The 17,901-nt window shown below is 36.4% G+C and overlaps 2 protein-coding genes across 2 annotated transcripts; both read right to left on the bottom strand.

Annotated features, from left to right (window-relative positions):
- Nucleotides 1-742: 742 nt before the first annotated feature.
- Nucleotides 743-10,869, bottom strand: LOC145228243 (uncharacterized). Its single transcript, XM_080093239.1, has 5 exons — nt 10,858-10,869; nt 9,639-9,759; nt 7,402-7,548; nt 5,512-6,585; nt 743-2,457 (listed from the first exon to the last, which is right to left on the bottom strand). The coding sequence occupies exons 1-5, from the start codon at nt 10,867-10,869 to the stop codon at nt 743-745; spliced, it is 3,069 nt and encodes a 1,022-aa protein (XP_079949365.1).
- A 4,947-nt stretch (nt 10,870-15,816) lies between these two features.
- LOC145228244 (uncharacterized) lies at nt 15,817-17,191 on the bottom strand. Its single transcript, XM_080093240.1, has 4 exons — nt 17,080-17,191; nt 16,364-16,536; nt 16,160-16,256; nt 15,817-15,821 (listed from the first exon to the last, which is right to left on the bottom strand). Exons 1-4 carry the CDS (start codon nt 17,147-17,149, stop codon nt 15,817-15,819), a joined length of 345 nt encoding a protein of 114 aa, XP_079949366.1. The 5' UTR covers nt 17,150-17,191.
- Between the last annotated feature and the right edge of the window lie 710 nt (nt 17,192-17,901).

The following is a 17,901-nucleotide window of genomic DNA, read 5'->3' on the forward strand; positions in this document are numbered from 1 at the left end:
TTGTATTGTTACATTCACCATTTGTGTCACATGCTGAACTTAAACACTCATCAGTATCATTGCAATCAAATCCATTTCCATGGTAACCAAGGTTGCATGTACACTCAAAACTTCCATCTGTATTGTTACATTTTGCATCTGTGTCACATTGTGAACTTAAACACTCATCAGTATCATTGCAGTTGAATCCATTTCCATGGTAACCAGTATTACAATGGCACTCAAAACTTCCATCTGTATTGTTACATTCACCATTTGTATCACATGGTGAACTTAAACACTCATCAGTATCATTGCAGTTAAATCCATTTCCATGGTAACCAGTATTACAATGGCACTCAAAACTTCCATCTGTATTGTTACATGTTGCATTTGTATCACATGGTGAAATTAAACACTCATCAGTATCATTGCAGTTAAATCCATTTCCATTGTAACCAGCATTACAAGTGCACTCAAAACTTCCATCTGTATTGTTACACGTTGCATTTGTGTCACATGGTGAAATTAAACACTCATCAGTATCATTGCAATTAAATCCATTTCCATGGTAACCAGTATTACAAGTGCACTCAAAACTTCCATCTGTATTGTTACATGTTGCATTTGTGTCACATGGTGAAATTAAACACTCATCAGTATCATTGCAATTAAATCCATTTCCATGGTAACCAAGGTTGCAAGTACACTCAAAACTTCCATTTGTATTGTTACATTCACCATTTGTGTCACATGCTGAACTTCAACACTCATCAGTATCATTGCAATCAAATCCATTTCCATGGTAACCAAGGTTGCATGTGCACTCAAAACTTCCATTTGTATTGTTACATGTTGCATTTGTGTCACATGGTGAAATTAAACACTCATCAGTATCATTGCAATCAAATCCATTTCCATGGTAACCAGTATTACAAGTGCACTCAAATCTCCCTTCTGTATTGTTACATGTTGCATTAGTGTCACATGGTAAAATTAAACACTCATCAGTATCATTGCAGTTGAATCCATTTCCATGGTAACCAGTATTACAATGGCACTCAAAACTTCCATCTGTATTGTTACATTCACCATTTGTATCACATGGTGAAATTAAACACTCATCAGTATCATTGCAGTTAAATCCATTTCCATGGTAACCAGTATTACAATGGCACTCAAAACTTCCATCTGTATTGTTACATTCACCATTTGTATCACATGGTGAAATTAAACACTCATCAGTATCATTGCAATTAAATCCATTTCCATTGTAACCAGTATTACAAGTGCACTCAAAACTTCCATCTGTATTGTTACATTCACCATTTGTATCACATGGTGAAATTAAACACTCATCAGTATCATTGCAATTAAATCCATTTCCATTGTAACCAGTATTACAAGTGCACTCAAAACTTCCATCTGTATTGTTACATTCACCATTTGCGTCACATGGTGAACTTAAACACTCATTAGTATCATTGCAATTAAATCCATTTCCATGGTAACCAAGGTTGCAAGTACACTCAAAACTTCCATCTGTATTGTTACATATTGCATTTGTGTCACATGGTGAAATTAAACACTCATTGGTATCATTGCAATTAAATCCATTTCCATCGTAACCAGTATTACAAGTGCACTCAAAACTTCCATCTGTATTGTTACATTCTGCATTTGTGTCACATGGTGAAATTAAACACTCATCAGTATCATTGCAATTAAATCCATTTCCATGGTAACCAGTATTACAAGTACACTCAAAACTTCCATCTGCATTGTTACATTTACCATTTGTGTCACATGGTAAACTTAAGCACTCATCAGTATCATTGCAATTAAATCCATTTCCATGGTAACCAGTATTACAAGTGCACTCAAAACTTCCATCTGTATTGTTACATGTTGCATTTGTGTCACATGGTAAAATTAAACACTCATCAGTATCATTGCAATCAAATCCATTTCCATGGTAACCAAGGTTGCACGTGCACTCAAAACTTCCATCTGTATTGTTACATTCACCATTTGTATCACATGGTGAAATTAAACACTCATCAGTATCATTGCAATCAAATCCATTTCCATTGTAACCAGTATTGCAAATGCACTCAAAACTTCCATCTGTATTGCTACATTCACCATTTGTGTCACATGGTGAACTTAAGCACTCATCAGTATCACTGCAATTAAATCCATTTCCATGGTAACCAGTATTACAAGTGCACTCAAAACTTCCATCTGTATTGTTACATGTTGCATTTGCGTCACATAGTGAAATTAAACACTCATCGATATCATTGCAATTAAATCCATTTCCATGGTAACCAAGGTTGCAAGTACACTTAAAACTTCCATCTGTATTGTTACATGTTGCATTTGTATCACATGGTGAAATTAAACACTCATCAGTATCATTGCAGTTAAATCCATTTCCATGGTAACCAAGGTTGCACGTGCACTCAAAACTTCCATCTGTATTGTTACATTCACCATTTGTATCACATGGTGAACTTAAACACTCATCAGTATCATTGCAATTGAATCCATTTCCATAGTAGCCAAGGTTGCAAGTACACTCAAAACTTCCATTTGTATTGTTACATTTTGCATTTTCGTCACATGTTGAACTTAAACACTCATCAGTATCATTGCAAGTAAATCCATTTCCATGGTAACCAAGGTTGCACGTGCACTCAAAACGTCCATCTGTATTGTTACATTCACCATTTGTATCACATGGTGAAATTAAACACTCATCAGTATCATTGCAATCAAATCCATTTCCATTGTAACCAGTATTGCAAATGCACTCAAAACTTCCATCTGTATTGTTACATGTTGCATTTGTGTCACATGGTGAAATTAAACACTCATCAGTATCATTGCAATTAAATCCATTTCCATGGTAACCAGTATTACAAGTGCACTCAAAACTTCCATCTGTATTGTTACATGTTGCATTTGTGTCACATGGTGAAATTAAACACTCATCAGTATCATTGCAATTAAATCCATTTCCATGGTAACCAGTATTACAAGTACACTCAAAACTTCCATCTATATTGTTACATTCACCATTTGTGTCACATGGTGAACTTAAACACTCATCAGTATCATTGCAATCAAATCCATTTCCATGGTAACCAAGGTTGCATGTGCACTCAAAACTTCCATTTGTATTGTTACATGTTGCATTTGTGTCACATGGTAAAATTAAACACTCATCAGTATCATTGCAATCAAATCCATTTCCATGGTAACCAGTATTACAAGTGCACTCAAAACTCCCTTCTGTATTGTTACATGTTGCATTAGTGTCACATGGTGGACTTAAACACTCATCAGTATCATTGCAATCAAATCCATTTCCATGGTAACCAAGGTTGCATGTACACTCAAAACTTCCATCTGTATTGTTACATTTTGCATCTGTGTCACATTGTGAACTTAAACACTCATCAGTATCATTGCAGTTGAATCCATTTCCATGGTAACCAGTATTACAATGGCACTCAAAACTTCCATCTGTATTGTTACATTCACCATTTGTATCACATGGTGAAATTAAACACTCATCAGTATCATTGCAGTTAAATCCATTTCCATGGTAACCAGTATTACAATGGCACTCAAAACTTCTATCTGTATTGTTACATGTTGCATTTGTATCACATGGTGAAATTAAACACTCATCAGTATCATTGCAGTTAAATCCATTTCCATTGTAACCAGCATTACAAGTGCACTCAAAACTTCCATCTGTATTGTTACACGTTGCATTTGTGTCACATGGTGAAATTAAACACTCATCAGTATCATTGCAATTAAATCCATTTCCATGGTAACCAGTATTACAAGTGCACTCAAAACTTCCATCTGTATTGTTACATGTTGCATTTGTGTCACATGGTGAAATTAAACACTCATCAGTATCATTGCAATTAAATCCATTTCCATGGTAACCAAGGTTGCAAGTACACTCAAAACTTCCATTTGTATTGTTACATTCACCATTTGTGTCACATGCTGAACTTAAACACTCATCAGTATCATTGCAAGTAAATCCATTTCCATGGTAACCAAGGTTGCACGTGCACTCAAAACGTCCATCTGTATTGTTACATTCACCATTTGTATCACATGGTGAAATTAAACACTCATCAGTATCATTGCAATCAAATCCATTTCCATTGTAACCAGTATTGCAAATGCACTCAAAACTTCCATCTGTATTGTTACATGTTGCATTTGTGTCACATGGTGAAATTAAACACTCATCAGTATCATTGCAATTAAATCCATTTCCATGGTAACCAGTATTACAAGTGCACTCAAAACTTCCATCTGTATTGTTACATGTTGCATTTGTGTCACATGGTGAAATTAAACACTCATCAGTATCATTGCAATTAAATCCATTTCCATGGTAACCAGTATTACAAGTACACTCAAAACTTCCATCTATATTGTTACATTCACCATTTGTGTCACATGCTGAACTTAAACACTCATCAGTATCATTGCAAGTAAATCCATTTCCATGGTAACCAAGGTTGCACGTGCACTCAAAACGTCCATCTGTATTGTTACATTCACCATTTGTATCACATGGTGAAATTAAACACTCATCAGTATCATTGCAATCAAATCCATTTCCATTGTAACCAGTATTGCAAATGCACTCAAAACTTCCATCTGTATTGTTACATGTTGCATTTGTGTCACATGGTGAAATTAAACACTCATCAGTATCATTGCAATTAAATCCATTTCCATGGTAACCAGTATTACAAGTGCACTCAAAACTTCCATCTGTATTGTTACATGTTGCATTTGTGTCACATGGTGAAATTAAACACTCATCAGTATCATTGCAATTAAATCCATTTCCATGGTAACCAGTATTACAAGTACACTCAAAACTTCCATCTATATTGTTACATTCACCATTTGTGTCACATGGTGAAATTAAACACTCATCAGTATCATTGCAATCAAATCCATTTCCATGGTAACCAAGGTTGCATGTGCACTCAAAACTTCCATTTGTATTGTTACATGTTGCATTTGTGTCACATGGTAAAATTAAACACTCATCAGTATCATTGCAATCAAATCCATTTCCATGGTAACCAGTATTACAAGTGCACTCAAAACTCCCTTCTGTATTGTTACATTCACCATTTGTGTCACATGGTGGACTTAAACACTCATCAGTATCATTGCAATCAAATCCATTTCCATGGTAACCAAGGTTGCATGTACACTCAAAACTTCCATCTGTATTGTTACATTTTGCATCTGTGTCACATTGTGAACTTAAACACTCATCAGTATCATTGCAGTTGAATCCATTTCCATGGTAACCAGTATTACAATGGCACTCAAAACTTCCATCTGTATTGTTACATTCACCATTTGTATCACATGGTGAAATTAAACACTCATCAGTATCATTGCAGTTAAATCCATTTCCATGGTAACCAGTATTACAATGGCACTCAAAACTTCTATCTGTATTGTTACATGTTGCATTTGTATCACATGGTGAAATTAAACACTCATCAGTATCATTGCAGTTAAATCCATTTCCATTGTAACCAGCATTACAAGTGCACTCAAAACTTCCATCTGTATTGTTACACGTTGCATTTGTGTCACATGGTGAAATTAAACACTCATCAGTATCATTGCAATTAAATCCATTTCCATGGTAACCAGTATTACAAGTGCACTCAAAACTTCCATCTGTATTGTTACATGTTGCATTTGTGTCACATGGTGAAATTAAACACTCATCAGTATCATTGCAATTAAATCCATTTCCATGGTAACCAAGGTTGCAAGTACACTCAAAACTTCCATTTGTATTGTTACATTCACCATTTGTGTCACATGCTGAACTTAAACACTCATCAGTATCATTGCAATCAAATCCATTTCCATGGTAACCAAGGTTGCATGTACACTCAAAACTTCCATCTGTATTGTTACATTTTGCATCTGTGTCACATTGTGAACTTAAACACTCATCAGTATCATTGCAGTTGAATCCATTTCCATGGTAACCAGTATTACAATGGCACTCAAAACTTCCATCTGTATTGTTACATTCACCATTTGTATCACATGGTGAAATTAAACACTCATCAGTATCATTGCAGTTAAATCCATTTCCATGGTAACCAGTATTACAATGGCACTCAAAACTTCCATCTGTATTGTTACATGTTGCATTTGTATCACATGGTGAAATTAAACACTCATCAGTATCATTGCAGTTAAATCCATTTCCATTGTAACCAGCATTACAAGTGCACTCAAAACTTCCATCTGTATTGTTACACGTTGCATTTGTGTCACATGGTGAAATTAAACACTCATCAGTATCATTGCAATTAAATCCATTTCCATGGTAACCAGTATTACAAGTGCACTCAAAACTTCCATCTGTATTGTTACATGTTGCATTTGTGTCACATGGTGAAATTAAACACTCATCAGTATCATTGCAATTAAATCCATTTCCATGGTAACCAAGGTTGCAAGTACACTCAAAACTTCCATTTGTATTGTTACATTCACCATTTGTGTCACATGCTGAACTTCAACACTCATCAGTATCATTGCAATCAAATCCATTTCCATGGTAACCAAGGTTGCATGTGCACTCAAAACTTCCATTTGTATTGTTACATGTTGCATTTGTGTCACATGGTGAAATTAAACACTCATCAGTATCATTGCAATCAAATCCATTTCCATGGTAACCAGTATTACAAGTGCACTCAAATCTCCCTTCTGTATTGTTACATGTTGCATTAGTGTCACATGGTAAAATTAAACACTCATCAGTATCATTGCAGTTGAATCCATTTCCATGGTAACCAGTATTACAATGGCACTCAAAACTTCCATCTGTATTGTTACATTCACCATTTGTATCACATGGTGAAATTAAACACTCATCAGTATCATTGCAGTTAAATCCATTTCCATGGTAACCAGTATTACAATGGCACTCAAAACTTCCATCTGTATTGTTACATTCACCATTTGTATCACATGGTGAAATTAAACACTCATCAGTATCATTGCAATTAAATCCATTTCCATTGTAACCAGTATTACAAGTGCACTCAAAACTTCCATCTGTATTGTTACATTCACCATTTGTATCACATGGTGAAATTAAACACTCATCAGTATCATTGCAATTAAATCCATTTCCATTGTAACCAGTATTACAAGTGCACTCAAAACTTCCATCTGTATTGTTACATTCACCATTTGCGTCACATGGTGAACTTAAACACTCATTAGTATCATTGCAATTAAATCCATTTCCATGGTAACCAAGGTTGCAAGTACACTCAAAACTTCCTTTTGTATTGTTACATTCGCCATTTGTGTCACATGGTGAAATTAAACATTCATCGGTATCAGTGCAATTAAATCCATTTCCATTATAGCCTGGGTTGCATGTACATTCGAAGCTTCCAAGAGTGTTGGTGCAGTGGGCATTCGCATTGCAGTTGTGATTTATTTCACATTCATCAAGATCTGTAAACGATAATTTTACATCTTTGCCATGTTTAAATAGTAAATAAGAACAAAATAAAAACAAATAAATAAATGTCACGGCGTTTGTTAACGTACAACTGCACAGGATAAATTACAAACGTAATCCGCAGTATTTTAGGATGAACTACAGACGTAATGGCCATTAAATGTTTCGTCTAGTTTAGGGTTGCCATATTTTATGATACACAATCCCTGACAAAATTTATCTCAGTGGCGTTAACCCAGTGGTTCGCAAACTTTTTCATTATTTTTTCTAAACGGTCCCTTTGCCATTATTTCGAGGGCTCGCGGTTCTTAATCCAAAATGTGTATTTCAGAAAAACGAAAATTGATTGCAGGAATTTAGCTAGTTATGCAAAATTGCGCATAACAATGATCCAAATCTGACATCACAGACAAGACAAAACATCACAGTTGTGCGCGAACAATTGCATTTGTGTTAGTTGTCATGCAATAAAGCCTATTGGTTAGCAATAGAGACGGTCGATTCTCACTTTCATTTTGATTTAAACTTATTCAGTTGCACAAACTGACGCCAAATAAGAATATAGAATTACCTCCACCTTTTCGCAGTCCCCGCAAAATTGCCTCACGGGCCCCTAAAGGACCCCGGACCCTAGTTTGAGCGTTAATCATTTTGCGATCCAAACACTTCTATTACGGAATTAATTTTGAATATTCGAAAGTCACACGGACGGCGACACGAGAAAACGTTAGATACGATACTCTGATCCTTGCCAATTAACTTTCTGCGTATAGGCTTCTGTTTAGTTAAGTTTATTAGGCTAAGCTCATTACTCTTACTATCCTTAAAACAATAAGCACATATATCAGGAGTCGCCAACCTTTCCCACTCTAAAAACCGTTCGGACCAATTTCACACAGAAAAAAAACAAACACTGGGAATCACCTTTTTTAATTTGAAATAAAATGCCACTTTGAAAACGTTTTTCTGTCCCACGACATTCGACTTTATGTTGTTAGTTAGTTTTATGTTAAAGCAAATGAAACTTCCCACGTTCACACGTAGCATCGAATGCTGTGTTTTCTTGAGACGCGGATTTTGATTTTTGTATTTAACGGAGTATTGTTAGACAACCAGTAACAAACAAGTATTGTTACGCGCGCACAAACACTGCAAAACGAAACAGTTAGCTTGTGCGTTAACATGCGCGCCAGCAGTTTACCTCTTCACGCTTCATGGCATAGACGCGATTGTAGCGAATTACTAGAAACTTTTTCTGTTGGTACATTAATTTCATAGCATATATTTTGTTCTCTTAAATTCCTGACTTTTAAGTACATTTTAACATTTCTCCCTGACGCAGATTTAAACACTAAATTCCCTGACATGTCAGGGAAAATCCTGACGTATGGCAACCCTACTCTAGTTGGAACATTTTCTGCCGGCGCCCATGCTGCAAGAGCATCTGTCGTATGACACTTTGTTGTGATTAACTGACGCAGTCTACTACATCGAACCTAAACCCATATTGTGGCGAAATTTTAGCACTTTCACCTTTTGTTATTTATTCACTATTGGATTGCTTTATTTTCACACACCTATAGGTATACGTGCACTTATAATCGTTTCGTTTGCAATGATGTGTATTGCGTATCTGTACCAACGACATTTATTACTTTATTATTATTAAGTTTAATTGCTTTGCTTCGTCGCTTATATTTCCACCTTTTGGGCATATACCTTGTTTTTTCACACACTATTCCCTTATTGTAATAGTTGCTTTTTGTTCGTTTCTATAATCGCCCCGCCTCTTCCATGTCATTAATTTACGCTTTGATTGTTCTAATCGTTTCCCGAGTGTGCCTCTGATCGTTACGTGACTGTTTCTTCCACGTACTGGGATGGCGTTTACTTGGAATTGGGCGCAACTTGTTGATATCAGAAATACGAGTATAGCCGAAATAATTCCGTAAGAATACGATTTAGAGGGCTTGAGATTAAATCGCTTCGTCAACCGTTAGTAGGCTAAGTCCCCGGCTAAGAACAGCAGTTTTAAACCTTGTTGAACGCGAATTACATTTCTCGTCGCAGCAATATCACGTACCAGTTATCACACTGAAATCGTTAAGCCTATGGGATGTAGATATTGTTCCGTCAAAGCTCCTGAACCTCGCCGACACACTCACCAAAGTTAAACTGTCAACATTTAAACCCTCCAAACGCACCTGAAACAAAACGAGTCATGTCAAAGAGAATAATGAAAACTACAATGAAAAATATCAAAGGGTTGTCTACACAGTGATAATGAAAATTGTAAGTTTTTTTATCTACATGTACCGAACAGTAAACCATTAAAGATTGTTTAGTGGGCCATATAGCTCATAGAACTTATATATTTCATAACAAAAAGGTAGCTGAAATCACCAATGTTCATTCCCCCCTATGTTATTATTATAACGATGTATCGTGTTGTAGCGGTTGCGACATAATTTGTGCAAACTTTGCAATATTTGTTTACCAAAATAGCTCGTTTTTGACTCGCTAGCTTAAAGGCTGCGAGGAAGTTAAAATGTATAGCAACCAAATCCCACTGTAATGACAAATCGTGTTCGGACTTTGTAATATTTCCTGTCGCAGTTAATTTGGATGCAGATGCAACTTTGTGATCTGGTGTTTATGTGCTTTAACCGTGTGTTTTGTCTCGTGCTGTGATTGGATGCTGCTTTGTGTGGGAATTTGTGCAAGAGCCAATCGCAAGAGCACATGTGTACGATTTAACGCCTTTATCCGGAGTATATATATAAACCGCACTCGTTCATTTCGATCTTTTCTCTTGCCTCTCTTTCTGTCCCTGTTCCTTCTTGTGCCTTTCAGAAGTAATAAACAAACGAACCGAAGTGCAAGACACGTGTGTGGAGTTTCCAGGACTCCGGTCCTGACAAGCCCAGGAGCTTGGGAGGTTAAGGACGGTGATATACCTTCTTTAATTTGTAGTGACGCGGTTGTAACCTTGAGACTCATCAGCGAACATTTATAGTGACTCGGTTTTATAGCTTGTACCGAGACAAACCGTATTTAACACTACAAAATTTGGTAGCGTTCGAGTGAGGAGAATAAAATTTGCTGTTTAACGAATGATAACTTGAGAAAAGCTCTAGTGATGTCAGCAAAGTTTACGACAAGCGACCAAAAGAATTACAAGTTTGCCGTCCAAATTTCTGGACTGTTTCTTTAAGCTAAGAATTTGTAAACATTTTACTTTTTGCAGAAAACTGTATTTTATGTGTTGTCATCAACGTCGAACGTTTGTTTTTGTTTCTCACCGTTTGGATCATGTTTCTATATCATCGTTCGATCAGTTACACCGCAGTGCGATGTCTTTTCTTAAACCAGGTGGGCAAATATTGAAGTGCTATTCTTGGCTGATTTGTTATTTGTATGCATATTTGTTTAACGAAAGAAAAACTTTTTACAACTCATGTTACATCATATGCGCACAAAGAATTGTATCGGCCTTCCACTGTGTTGACCTCGTGCGCTCGATTTTAAGAAACACGTAATTTAACCATAAAAACAACCAAATCGTGTGGGTGCTGTCCACTAGCCTAGCCATAGGAGTATATTATTTATGCCACCGTGCTATTACATCGCATGTTGCGCCAACTAGGCGTTTATTGTTCTTCTTGTTCATGCATGATAAGCCAACTAGGCGGTCTTTATTACTTGTCCGATTATTGTATTACTACGCCAAATAGGCGGTAATTACTTTATTACTATTGCATTACTATGCCAACTAGGCGCTCTCTGTTTTTTTATTATCATTGCATGATACGCCAACTATAGGCGCTTTCTATACATTACAAAAGAACGAACAATCGAAGCTTGTCGTAGCTTCCGAGCATGGCTCGATACACGTACGTACTTTTTATTATTTTCCCACGAGGAATGAATGCTATGCGAATGATTACTTACATCAATATACTCCTGAGTACCATCTCAATTTTAAGGGTTAGTCTGAACATCGGCTAGCTTGGGGGCAAACCTACATTAAACCAAAACTTGATTTCATGTTCTACTTTATCAAACGTATTCATTTATTGTACAATTTTTCTAGTTTAGTCAGCCAAGACTAACGCTTCAATTGCCAAGTTTATTGCCTGCCCAATTGTAACACATAATACTGAATTCAAATCTCAGGCAATAAATGCGCTGCTCTACCGTAATTACTATGTTCTATTGTTACACATTAAAACTTATGTGTGAAATAAATGTCATTGTATTTCGGTATACTGCTTGTTATTTTGTTGTTTCAGAAGCGACATGCCTTCGAACCGCTATTGTGATCAAAAGCAAGGGACATTCAAATTCACCATACTGACAGACACATAATTTCAGCGATTGAGGTGTCTGAAGACTGGAGACAATCAATCTCCAGGAACAAAACGTTACGCTCGAAATGCGATAATCAAATTCGATAAATGGTGTGGTGTAAAGTGAATGTTGTTTGTTTTTGAATGTATATGCTCATGCTGTTTTAAATGCTTAATGAAGAAATTCTTGCCTTTGTGCTGTAACTTATGTATTTTTGAGTAGTTGATCCAGAAATTATCAGAAATCAACAAATTATCCATTGTATACTGTTTTGTGTTGCGTATGACATGTATTTTCTTGTGCCACTTTCATGCCCAATCCCGCAATGACCATATATTGCCCATTGCTCAAAAACATGGCCAGGGGGTATTTTGTAGCGGTTGCGACATAATTTGTGCAAACTTTGCAATATTTGTTTACCAAAATAGCTCGTTTTTGACTCGCTAGCTCAAAGGCTGCGAGGAAGTTAAAATGTATAGCAACCAAATCCCACTGTAATGACAAATCGTGTTCGGACTTTGTAATATTTCCTGTCGCAGTTAATTAGGATGCAGATGCAACTTTGTGATCTGGTGTTTATGTGCTTTAACCGTATGTTTTGTCTCGTGCTGTGATTGGATGCTGCTTTGTGTGGGAATTTGTGCAAGAGCCAATCGCAAGAGCACATGTGTACGATTTAACGCCTTTATCCGGAGTATATATATAAACCGCACTCGTTCATTTCGATCTTTTCTCTTGCCTCTCTTTCTGTCCCTGTTCCTTCTTGTGCCTTTCAGAAGTAATAAACAAACGAACCGAAGTGCAAGACACGTGTGTGGAGTTTCCAGGACTCCGGTCCTGACAAGCCCAGGAGCTTGGGAGGTTAAGGACGGTGGTATACCTTCTTTAATTTGTAGTGACGCGGTTGTAACCTTGAGACTCATCAGCGAACATTTGAAGTGACTCGGTTTATAGCTTGTACCGAGACACCTTATTAACACTACAGTGTCGTATATTATAAATACCTGATTGAAAATAGTTAACTTTGCGATTAAATAATCAGATTTATGATTTTTGCAAATGGACAAAAACCTAAAACAACAATTAAGGCACCATTGAATTGCACAATTTCGCTCTGCATGTGCATATTTTTTCTACTTGTGAGAAATTTTTCAACGGTTTAGGAGCACTGCACTTTAAAGTACAACCAAGACATCTTTTTCCATGTTACCGTCAAAGTATTGGAGCCATCAATATTAGACTCTTCAAGGGTAGTGCTTATTGTAGTTCCATTTGATCCTACATATTGGAAGATGTACTCGGTTACTCTTTCCAGGGTAGTAGATAAAAATGAAACTCGGACAGCTACACCATTGTTTTCGGGTACACTGGTGAAGTTCACGTAGGGCAATGGAGCATCGTCTGCGCAAAGAAGGGTCTGTATTTTTTAATATGTTTCAAAAAAGAGTACCTATTGTATTATGTCACCTAATATATTATTACTAGAATTAGTCTTGAAACTATTATTGATTGTCGTCTAGAATGCTGGCCTAATTGTTTTGTAGACTAGACTGTCTTAACCTATTTTTATCAAACCGTGAATTTATCTAAGCATGTACTTTTATCCCATTTTCATGGATTATAAGATAATGAAAATTCCCATTACTTTGGTACATATGCATCTTTCATGACGGTTAAAGACTTTGGACTGTTTAAAGTTTACAGTCTGTTATTACAAGTCACTATTTACTGAGTCTCTAGTGATTGTTGATTATCCAATACACTACACAAAGTTATTCTCATTTTAATGAGCAATCTAAAACCTATAAGATTGCAGTAGGCTATCACCGAATAAATATACCCGCAACAGATGTTAAACCCATGTAGCATATATTGTGCACAGCTCAACAACATACATCAAATTTCTTTAGCGTGCAGAAAAAATACTGTAGTAGGCTATCTATTATCCTACGAAGTATGTACCAGTCGTGTGAAATAGAGTGAAAAAATTTCCAAAATGCTTGTTGTCTGTTAGCTCATAAACCCGTCTGTAAAACGGCTGCATGTTTTCACAATCCCGGACTAAGTTGTTTTGTCCTATACCGTACAAGGTGTTTGGTTCCAGAGTAAAAACCGCTACATCATCCAATGCAATACCTAAAAAAGTAGGTAGACAGATAACTCAACAAAGTCAATATGAGCTGCTTTTTCACATGAGCAAACATGGTGAAATATATTTTGGATTTGAAATAAAATTAGTCATGTTCAAAACTAATGCGAAAACAATGTTAATGGTTTCTTGTAGGCCCTGTTAGTTTTAATTGGTCAACTGATGTTTAATGAAATGTAACCAGGTGGACATATCAAAAATTGACAAGAATTTCATAATTGAAATTCTTTTTAGGGTGCATCTAGGATTAGTTGATAAAAATTAAACCAATGCCCAGAAATTCAACATTGCATTTTTTTACACAATTTGTGTCCCCCCGAAAAACTTACTTGTAGTAAGAAACTCTATTTTAACAGCAGTAAGTGAAGTTCGTTTTAGTGATGGAAATGTAAAATTTTCTCTTGGTCCTTGATTTGTAAACAAAAGCCAATTACGCAGGTCTGGAAAGGTTATACAACTTGAGGTCGGAACGTAGAAATATGCGGATAGTCTTTCAATAAACCAGGATAAAAAAACGTCATATCTTCTTGACGTTACTGCGTAAAAGAAACAACATCAAAAGCCTTAACAACACTAATAAAAACGAACAAACGGTATATTAATTTCATGCATGCAACTTTGTTTTTTAGGTTTTAAAGTTCCAGGAATATAACGATTTAATAGACACTAACAGTGGGTTGTATATCATTCTGTTAAATGTTTTGGCTTTTGGTTTTTGCCGTCTTGATTAAGCATGAGTTTCTAAAAACAGTAGAAGAAAAGCGAAAATACTATCACAATATTTACCTTCATATCGCACTTGACTATTTGTGTAAAACGTTGTGTCAGGAATTGCCAGGGAAGCATTGTCTGGTGCTGATGGTTCGTTAACAAGTATCTCATAATGGGTAAAATTAGATACCGTCCTGGTATCGAATGTTATTAGGTTTGCACTGTGAACATTTGAGTTGTTGGCATAAGCGGCATTAATTGTATCTTGAATTTGATGTGTCATGGTTTCGGGGCCAGCAGGATTACTTGCATTAAATACGACTCTGCCAAATGCCGAATGTCGCTCTGAAAATGCATAGAGTTAGTTTACCTAGGGTAATAGAGCAACTTGTTTTAACAAATTATATGAAAACATAGGAATGGTAATAAACAAAACTATTTGTAAACTCAAACATAAGCGCAAAATAAAGTAATTTGACACCGCACCTGTTGTGAAAGTAAAATAGGCGCCATAAGGACTTTGTTCAGCGCTGAAGTTCAAGGAACCATTAACTTGAGCCACACGAACTTGAACCTGGTATTTGGTGTTGGCATCCAGCGAAGTTAATCTGGAGGATACCGTAAAGCTTCATAACAGCCAATTTTATGGGGCAAATAATTTAAATGCCTTTTTATTTTTATTTTTTAAACTATATAAACGATGCTATTCGGCACCGCGTCTGGCGTTGTTAGCACAGATTACAGCTTCCTGCTGTATAAACAAAAAAGAATTATTTACTAATCCCTCTTACATTGCAACATATGCGTATGATCCGTTCGCGCAAGTGCAATTTTCCACAACTCCTGTTCTCATGTTTGTGTGTCTGACTTCCCATGCAGTTGCGCCTGGCGTCTTTTCGAACATCACCACAGCAAAGGTAGGTCTCGGTAGAATGTATCCGATCGTGACGCCAGCGGGCGCTGAAAATATGTAAAGAGTGGAATCCGAGGGTACATGGCTACACCTATAGGCATTAAATCATAGTAAACTGAAAATTTCGGTACTCTTAAATCAGCCTGTAATTTTCGTTTTGCAAATTTAGTCTAAATAATATCGATTAAAATGTAATCTTTTATTCCCTAAATAACTTGTAGATGTATATTTTTTTAGAACTGAGGATGCCATTCAATCGGCGAAAACGATATTATTTATATTAGGCTACATTGCAATACGAAAAAACAAACTTTAGCATCATTCAAATCACTACACGCTCGACTTGATAACCACTGGGTTTTTATCGGTGTCCTTGCTGTCTTTCGAAACCGTGTAACAACGACAATTGGATGAAGTGACAAAGCAAATAAGATTTTGAACATCATGGTTAAAGTGTCACAAAATTATAGATTTGACATACCTGTCCGGACAAAACTACTAGGACTTTGTACGTTTTGACCACCCAAGGTCGCTTGCAATTTAACTTCGAAGACCATGTTACTTGATATTCCAGAAACCTATAAATACAGCATAATCTGAAACATTTTTGAACAGGCAAGAAATACGACAACCCTTTTCTCTAACAAAGGCAAGTTTGCTAACAATATTTTATGGATACACCCACCTGCTGAGAAGTCATGTCAGTGGTTAAAGAAAGAGAATTAAATCTGCTTGGATCGGAGCGATGCATTGGTGCGTACAATATTTGCGCATTTGTGGTTCCAGTTATGTCGAAGAAAGCCGTAAATCCATTAAAGTTCACGTTTCCAAACCTAGCTGCACTGAGACTCTGGCTGTCTGCATAAAAGTTACATAAAAACACGTGCTTGACCTTGTAATTATTAACTTAATAACTATGGGCCCCCGTGCGGTGCACCGGCTTCACCCCCCTTATGTGGGGCCTGTACACAAAATTGTACATAAAAATTTGTACTTTAAAACATAAAAGACGGTCTTGATCTTTTAAAAGGATAAACGTGTTTTTTTGGCATTTACTAAGATCCACAAAATGATAGACTGTCTTGTTTAACGGTAGATCAACTTTTTTAAAGCACTCCCCCTTTTCCCTCATGCCGATATGTGCATAATTATTTGATAGCTTAAGTATGTGTCAAAATTTGCCCCCGTTGCAAATTTTTTTGCCGGTGCCCGTGATTACTTGGACAACTTTCCGGCATATTAATACCAGCGCTTTATAAATTGAGGCGGCAACACGCTTTCACCGGAATTAAAAAAAGAAAAAGTTTGGGAACCACTGATGTATAGACTGAATACGAGCGGTCTTTAATCAACAATTACAATTTACATCTATGATTAAACACTACTTCAAATGAGACTTACTTGCGGCAGTTGGCATTTTGCTACTTAGGACGATGAAGCAAGCTACCTTCCAGTGAGCGTAACGCCACATATTCCTACGCAACCAAATTTACAGGATGTTGTAATTTCTTAAACATCGATACCTTAAAAATAAGGAAAAGGTGTCAGGCCTTGTTGCATGTGCTATTTGATAAATAACGCCTGTGGATATAAAAATCAGAATATGAAAACAAGAACAATTACATTTAAACTCCAGAAAAACTATGGTGTATCAATCCATACCAACAGCTGACTATTGAAAGTATAAATATTGCTGTAAAACAACACCCGTTGAAGAAAGAGTAAACTTCCGTATGAAATTCCCCTACATTTTTTGTTGCCGCAACAAACCATGCGGAAAAAACGCTTTGCCCTTTGAACCTTTTCAGTCGTAACCCAATAGACGTGTTTACCCTATTAGTGCAAATTACAGCTCGGATATACTAAATGATGCGAAAAAGCCCATGGTTTGCCTAACATCGTTGTAAGCAGATAGGCTAAACAGCGTATCGTAAAGGTCGAAAGTTCGAAAAGTGCCCGCACACTGGGATTTTCCAAATACTTTAATGGGTTGCATTTGTTTAAATACCTCTGCTTTTAATAGTAGCCTATTTTAACTAAAAGTCACAAAACGGATACGGTAACGTTTTTGCGCTAACAACGGAAGCGCTACCAAGTCACTTAACCAAACCGTCTTTGTCTTGTCATAAGGGATAGAAGTTGACAAACAAAATATCACTGCGGTGGCAGACAAACAGTAACAGGAATTTAGGCTATCACTTTTAATTGTCTGTCATTTCGTTG

Source organism: Phallusia mammillata, chromosome 5, assembly GCF_965637545.1.
Source record: "Phallusia mammillata chromosome 5, kaPhaMamm4.hap1.1, whole genome shotgun sequence".
NCBI classification, from domain to species: Eukaryota; Metazoa; Chordata; class Ascidiacea; order Phlebobranchia; family Ascidiidae; genus Phallusia; species Phallusia mammillata.

Coding starts and splice junctions, on each gene's coding strand:
- LOC145228243 (XM_080093239.1), bottom strand. Junction 6,586..7,401: donor TGAATGTTTAATTTCACCAT/GTGACACAAATG, acceptor GTTGAAGTTCAG/CATGTGACACAAATGGTGAA. Junction 2,458..5,511: donor ATGTGATACAAATGCAACAT/GTAACAATACAG, acceptor GTAACAATACAG/ATGGAAGTTTTGAGTGCACG.
- LOC145228244 (XM_080093240.1), bottom strand. CDS start 17,149: ATGTGGCGTTACGCTCACTGGAAGGTAGCTTGCTTCATCGTCCTAAGT. Junction 16,537..17,079: donor CAAAATGCCAACTGCCGCAA/GTAAGTCTCATT, acceptor ACTTTTATGCAG/ACAGCCAGAGTCTCAGTGCA. Junction 16,257..16,363: donor CTGACATGACTTCTCAGCAG/GTGGGTGTATCC, acceptor CTGTATTTATAG/GTTTCTGGAATATCAAGTAA.